This window comes from Nanorana parkeri, unplaced genomic scaffold (assembly GCF_000935625.1).
Source record: "Nanorana parkeri isolate BGI_ZX_2015 unplaced genomic scaffold, ASM93562v1 scaffold10, whole genome shotgun sequence".
Taxonomy (NCBI): Eukaryota; Metazoa; Chordata; class Amphibia; order Anura; family Dicroglossidae; genus Nanorana; species Nanorana parkeri.
In genome coordinates, this window is record NW_017306278.1 from 1,924,603 (window position 1) to 1,932,546 (window position 7,944).

A 7,944-nucleotide genomic window follows, 5' to 3' on the forward strand; every position below is an offset into this window, starting at 1 on the left:
GTCAACTGTAAACGTAGAGAAAATATGGAGACTCACATTCAATCAGCATCCTCTCCCGCAGCTGTTGCTCAAGTCGCCCTTGCTGATCCTCCAGGTCCAGCTCTTTGGCTCTATAAAATAGCGACCGAAAAAAGGAAAAGTTCAAGTCTATGACAAACCAAAATAAAAGGAAAACGTATACATGCAATCCATGCACATTCCACGTGTTGTATCCCCTTAAAGGAGAACTATGGGGGTAAGTGCTTTTCCCCATAGTTCTCCTAAGAGTCACGGGAGGACATAAACCAGCGTCCTCCCGTCACCCAAAGCTCCGTATATACTGAGTATACTGAGACCGCCGCAGCCGTGACGGATCCCGACATTACTGTCGAGATCCACCCAGCTGCGTGATTGACAGCTGGCTCTGCCTATCTAGCTGTACCCGCCCCCTCCCCGTCCGTTCCGCCAGTCAGCGCTTGAGGATCGGAGCGGGGAGGGGGGGAATCCCTGCAGGGAGCCGTGAGTGACAGTCACGGCTCTCTGCAGTGACAGGATCGAGAAACAGTATGAAAAAAAAAAGAAAACGAACGCAGCCATCGCATCTAGACTGGAAAGCTGCAATATATGACAAGTTTTTGTTTAGGGGTTTAGATATCCTTTGGAATCTGGTTTTCCTGTTAATAATAAATGACAGTGTTCCTGCTTTATTAATCTCGCTGTGACTGAGATTGGAAAACTGCTCTGTAACCTTGAAAATTAAACGAGAAAAGAAATACATGACATAAAGCCGCGGAATATGTATCTCCCCCCGCCACATCACAACACATTGCGCCGTCTCCGAGTCAAGAGCAAGGAAAACAATTGGCGCTGTTTGTACAGCGCGGCGTTCAGCTCTATGCTAATGAGAAGATTCGATGCAAGAGGTAAAGCTGCAATTTATTCCATAATGAGATCTACATGCAGCAGGAAGACAATAGAGACCTGTGCATATCTCCCAAATTAATCGCATCCACAATTTCCAGCCCCCACCCCCCTTCAAGGTTCCGAAGCGCATGCTGATATCGCCGTCGTCCCAACTTACACGCACAGTAGCTCTGACTCGTAACGATTCAATTTATTATTTTCTACGGCGAGCTGCATCCACTCTTGGAGGAGCTGAGTCTCGTCCTGGGCGCCGGCGTCTGTTAGAGAGATGAATCACAAAAATAAAACTTGTGGTAATGTTTCTGTGTGAAGAAAACAGCGTTACATTTATACCGCTAATAGAGAGCTTAGAATGCACATGTATGAAAATACATTTCCTGCCCTGCACCCGCCCGGGACCACCTGCTCATTACCTTATTATTATTTGGTCAGGAAGAACCATCCATCCTTTAATCTTCATCTTCCCTTTCTCCCTCCTTCCTTTCTTCCTCCCTCCCTTCCATTTATTTCCCTGACTCCCTTCTTTCCTTTCCTGCTTCCCTTCCTCCCTTTTTCCGTCTTCTCTTACTTCCTCCCTTCTTTCCATTTCTTTCCCTATATCTTCTTTCCTTACTTTCTTGCTCCCTTCCTTCAGCTTCTTTCCCCAACTCCCTTTTCTTGCCTCTTCTTTACTTTCTTCCCTCCCTCCTTTATTCTTCTCTTACTTCCTCTTTCCCTTCCTTTCTTCCTCCTTCTTTCCATTTATTTGCCCAACTCCCTTCCTTGCTCCTTCTTTATTTTCCTTCTTCCCTCCTTCCCTTCCTCTTCCCTCCTTCTTCTCTTACTTCCTCTCTCCCTTCCTTCCTTTTATTTTCTTCCCCAACTCCCTTTCTTGTCCCTTATTTCCTCCCTACCTTCTTCTCTTACTTTCTTTCTTCCTCCCTCCCTCCCCCCTTCCTTCTTCTCTTACTTCCTCTCTCCCTTCTTTCCATTTTCTTCCCCAACTCCCTTCTTTGCCCCTTATTTCCTCCCTACCTTCTTCTCTTACTTCCTTTCTTCCTCCTTTCCCTTCTTCCTCCCTCTCTTCCATTTATTTCCCTTACTCCCTTCCTTGTCCCTTCTTTCCTTTCCTTCCCTTTCTTTCTTTCTTTTCCTTCCCTCCCTCCCCTTGCACCGAAATCGGCGTTTGGTGAATGGCGGAGTATTAATCTGACAGTTTCTTCTATATGTCAGAGACTCTGCTGGTCAGTTCCCGGGTCTGTACACCTGCTGTGTCCATTATGAGGGGCCCCCACCACCCCTGTGCTGAGTTCCCGGGTCTGTACACCTGCTGTGCCCATTATGAGGGGCCCCCACCATTCCTGTGCTGAGTTCCTGGGTCTGTACACCTGCTGTGCCCATTATGAGGGGCTCCCACCATCCCTGCGCTGTGCCCCCAGCCTCATTTCCTGGCTGGAGGATACCATACCCAGCATCATTTAGCCATTTCCTCCCTGCCCCCGCCCCTTTCATTCACTGGATTCCAGTTCCTTCAATCGTAGAGGCTCAGCATCACTTGTGGGCGTTACCTAGGGCGGTCTGTATGCAAAATCCAACTTGTCGAGGAACGCCCCCTCCTCCACCCATCAAGGCATTTGGATATTTGCATAACTCCTCCCGAGAGCCAGCCCACTGCTTGCATCGGGGCTGAAGCAGGGTGCTGTGATGTTTTCTCAGGAAGCTATGTACAGCCCCCTGCTGGCCCCTCCTACCAGCCATAATCTGCCTGCATTACATAGAGAAGCGCAGACACCCGGTGATGATGGAATGAAATTGTAAATGTTTAATATAAAAAATTCATTATCACGTTGATGAGCGGGGGAGGGGAGGAACCGGGGAAGGCAAAATCTTTAATATCTCCATAGCTCGCAATTATATTGTAACAAATAATTATAATATACTGGAGCGTTGTACATGGGGATGCTGGGATTTGTAGCCCCCCCCCAGGTCTGGAGGCGATTCCCGGAGTCCCGCCCCTGATTCCGCTCCTTTCTCTCTCTTTAGGACTCCGTTGCGTCGCCTCTCACCCACGTCTGTTCTCCGGCTAATTCGCCTCGCTGTTTAATGGATAGCGCTGACAACAAAGGGCCCTTTCATTCCCGGGCCGGCGTAATTATTAGAGAGGCGCTTGGTAAATGTCAGAGAGGAGGGCCTGTGCTGTGCCTCTCGTATTCCCCATTGTCAGCCGCGATCATTTTCTAATTATCTTAACATTACCTACAGAGCAATCTGAAACGTATCAGAGGAGATGAGCCGCCTCTGATCTAATAAGCATCGGACAATGAATGAACCGCCAGCCGCACTGCACATGGCAGCGGGGGAGGCGAGGGTTAACCCTTGTGATGAGTGACACCGGGGGAATTAAAGGGGGATGTGTCTCTGTGTGACTGGGCTCTGATGGAAGCTGCCATTAGCCGAATTATGCGTTTCGATTTCAGGTTTAATTACAGTATTAATGTATATTTATGACACTTTTTATTCTGCTATGTGATCAGGACCCTTTAGGCTAAGGTAGGCAACCTCAGTACTCCAGCTCTTGTGGAACTACAAGTCCCATGAGGCATTGCAAGACTCTGACAGCCACAGGTATGACTCCTAGAGGCAGAGGCATGAAGAGATGTGTGGTGTCACCACAGCTGGAGAGCCAAGATTGCCTACCACTGATATCAAAATTCTAACCCAGGGGTAGGCAGCCTTGGCCCTCTGGCTGTTGTTGAACTACAAGTCCCATGAGGCATTGCAAGACTCCAACAGCCACAGGCATGACTGCCAGAGGCTGAGGCACCATTGGATTTGTATTATCATCACAGCTGGAGGGCCAAGGTTGCCTATTTAATAATATATTTAAAAATAAATGGAATAATAATAATATATTGTTACAAGCAATTAATATAAGCACCTGAATCTGTCCTGATATCATCCTGTACAGCAGAGCTTAGACTGGGGGAGCCGCCACAAGCAGCCAATCAGCTGTGCTGCATAGCTCCTGTTTCTGCTGATAGGAGGAGAGTGCAGAGTGACACAGAGATGAGCTCATCGGTCTGCTGTTTCTCCTTTCACTCTTCAGTCACAGGCCGTGGGAGGGATAAGACCTCTAAGACAGGGTTGCGCCGTGTGGCAGAGCTGTGCAAATCTCAGGGCTGGATGGGCAGTGATAAACTAACCTTTGGCAGGTATAACAGCTTTCCTGGAGCTTTGAGGAAGAACTCTGCTTAATATCATCTTCACAAGGGGCGCCCACAATTTTTTGTCTGGAGATCCACTTTGCAAATGACGAGCTCAATGAGATCTACCAACGAAAAAACACCTGCGTTCAGGGGCGTGGCTGTGCATTGAAGTCAATGGCACCGCAGCCACGCCGCCAGAACGCAGGCACATTAGTGCCTGCGTTCCGCTCCAGTGCGATCTGCAAAAACGCTGCAAGCACTTATGTGCCTGCATTCCGGGTGTGGGCGAACGCACTGCGGCTGGGGGGCGTGGCTGCGATGCCATTGACTTCAATGCACAGCCACGCCCCCTCCCACCCCTGAATGCAGGGAGCCGGCCGGCTTGCGTTCTAGAGGCCGAACACTCTGGAACGCAGACTTTGTGGTGTGAACCGGCCCTCTCTCCTGGCTGTCTCTCTGCTGTCTCTTCTCTCACTTTCTCTGCTCTCACTCTCCTGTCTGTCTGTACTTACCTCCGCTGCAGCAGCTTCCCGGGTCTCCACTGCAACGCATATATAAACGCACTGCAGCGCATATCGCCAGCACATACCAACGCGCGGCGTGAACAAGCCCCAACCCTTCAGCCCCGGCGGCAGAAGTCAGAGCTGCGGGCAGCAAGGGGTTAACTGCTTTGTTAGTAGACGTTGGACTTGTTTTTTGGGGAATAAAATGGCTCCACTGTCTGGCAGCGAGGACGCATTGCGCAATCACACGCTCGATCTGCGTCCATTTACCATTCAGAGGAGAGACAGAGCAGCCAAGAATCAAATATTGTTATAAAGATGATCTGAAGCTAATTTTTGATCAGATTTTCACATTTGTACACGCTTGTTTGGCAAAGTTTTCCTGACCGTATTTCATAAACCGATCTGAAGGTCCGCCCCCTAGTGGCTACATCTATGGCAGGTGGCGGCGGTATGGTAGCAGCATTTTTCCCTTGAAGTGGACCTGACATGAGATAAAGCTTCGTGTAAATGAATGTGGCAGGGTAACACTTCTTGGCTGTGTAACAAAAGTCTGACACAGATCAGCCCCTTCTGTAGCCTCTCACCTTGCGACTGGATACAAAGTTACAATGTTGCAGATTGATAACTGGGGGAGGGGGGACTGAGCAAATGCTGCCTCCTGTCTGAAGCAGAGTTGCCATAAACTTACACTGGGATGCAGTTGCCATAGACATACACTGGGATGGAGATGCCATAGACCTACACTGGGATGGAGATGCCATAGACTTACACTGAGATGGAGATGCCATAGACCTACACTGGGATGGAGATACCATAGACTTACACTGAGATGGAGTTGCCATAGACCTACACTGGGATGGAGATGCCATAGACCTGCACTGGGATGGAGATGCCATAGACCTGCACTGGGATGGAGTCGCCATAAACTTACACTGGGATGGAGTTGCCATAAACTTACACTGGGATGGAGATGCCATAGCCCTGCACTGGGATGGAGTTGCCATAGACTTACACTGGGGTGGATTTGCCATAGACCTACACTAGGATGGAGTTGCCATAGACCTACACTGGGATGGAGATGGCATAGACCTGCACTGGGATGGAGTTGCCATAAACTTACACTGGGATGGAGATGCCATAGACCTGCACTGGGATGGAGTTGCCATAGACTTACACTTGGATGGAGTTGCCATAGACTTACACTGGGATGGAGATATCATAGACTTACACTGGGATGGAGATGCCATAGACTTACACTGGGATGGAGTTGCCATAAACTTACACTGGGATGGAGATGTAATTGACCTACACTGGGGTGCAGTTTCCATAGACCTACACTGGGATGGAGATACCATAGACTTACACTGGGATGGAGATGTCATAGATTTACACTGGGATGGAGATGCCATAGACCTGCACTGGGATGGAGTCGCCATAAACTTACAATGGGATGGAGTTGCCATAAACTTACACTGGGATGGAGATGCCATAGCCCTGCACTGGGATGGAGTTGCCATAGACTTACACTGGGAGGGATTTGCCATAGACCTACACTAGGATGGAGTTGCCATAGACCTACACTGGGATGGAGATGGCATAGACCTGCACTGGGATGGAGTTGCCATAAACTTACACTGGGATGGAGATGCCATAGACCTGCACTGGGATGGAGTTGCCATAGACTTACACTTGGATGGAGTTGCCATAGACTTACACTGGGATGGAGATATCATAGACTTACACTGGGATGGAGATGCCATAGACTTACACTGGGATGGAGTTGCCATAAACTTACACTGGGATGGAGATGTAATTGACCTACACTGGGGTGCAGTTTCCATAGACCTACACTGGGATGGAGATACCATAGACTTACACTGGGATGGAGATGTCATTGACCTACACTGGGGTGGAGTTGCCATAGACTTACACTAGGATGGAGTTGCCATAGACCTACACTGGGGTGGATTTGCCATAGACTTACACTGGGATGGAGATGCTATAAACTTACACTGGGATGGAGATGCCATAGACTTACACTGGGGTGGAGATGCCATAGACTTACACTGGGGTGGAGATCCCATAGACTTACACTGGGATGGAGATGTCATTGACCTACACTGGGGTGGAGTTGCCATAGACTTACACTAGGATGGAGTTGCCATAGACCTACACTGGGGTGGATTTGCCATAGACTTACACTGGGATGGAGATGTCATAGACTTACACTGGGATGGAGATGTCATAGACTTACACTGGGATGGAGATGTCATAGACTTACACTGGGATGGAGATGTCATAGACTTACACTGGGATGGAGATGTCATAGACTTACACTGGGATGGAGATGTCATAGACTTACACTGGGATGGAGATGTCATAGACTTACATTGGGATGGAGATGCCATAGACTTACACTGGGATGGAGATGCCATAGACCTACACTGGGGTGGAGTTGCCATAGACTTACACTGGGATGGAGATACCATAGACTTACACTGGGATGGAGATGTCATAGATTTACACTGGGATGGAGATGCCATAGACCTGCACTGGGATGGAGATGCCATAGACTTACACTGGGATGGAGATGCTATAAACTTACACTGGGATGGAGATGCCATAGACTTACACTGGGGTGGAGATGCCATAGACTTACACTGGGGTGGAGATCCCATAGACTTACACTGGGATGGAGATGTCATTGACCTACACTGGGGTGGAGTTGCCATAGACTTACACTAGGATGGAGTTGCCATAGACCTACACTGGGGTGGATTTGCCATAGACTTACACTGGGATGGAGATGTCATAGACTTACACTGGGATGGAGATGTCATAGACTTACACTGGGATGGAGATGTCATAGACTTACACTGGGATGGAGATGTCATAGACTTACACTGGGATGGAGATGTCATAGACTTACATTGGGATGGAGATGCCATAGACTTACACTGGGATGGAGATGCCATAGACCTACACTGGGGTGGAGTTGCCATAGACTTACACTAGGATGGAGTTGCCATAGACCTACACTGGGGTGGATTTGCCATAGACTTACACGGGGATGGAGATGTCATAGACTTACACTGGGATGGAGATGTCATAGACTTACACTGGGGTGGATTTGCCATAGACTTCCACTCACCAGCAGTACGGGGGTACCTGCACCTATTCTGTAATAAAAATGCCCCGCACAGAACTAAAAAAAAAAGATGTGAGACTTCATGTGGGCATTAAATAAGAAACAATATTTTTATATTTTGGGGATTTGTGATTGTATGAATACAATCCCTATTAAGGAAAGTTCCCCTCTGTTGGGTTATATTCAGAGATCTACGCAGAAT

At 48.5% G+C, this 7,944-nt stretch overlaps 1 protein-coding gene across 1 annotated transcript in view; it reads right to left on the reverse strand.

Moving 5' to 3' along the window:
* The window catches only part of MICALCL (MICAL C-terminal like), a 60,623-nt gene that overhangs the window by 2,408 nt on the left and 50,271 nt on the right, over nt 1–7,944 (reverse strand). Inside the window, exons 10-11 of the mRNA XM_018554815.1 lie at nt 1,061–1,160; nt 37–110 (exon numbers count right to left, since the gene is read on the reverse strand). Of these exons, the coding sequence (XP_018410317.1) occupies nt 37–110; nt 1,061–1,160 (174 nt within the window). The remainder of the gene's footprint in view (nt 1–36; nt 111–1,060; nt 1,161–7,944) is intronic.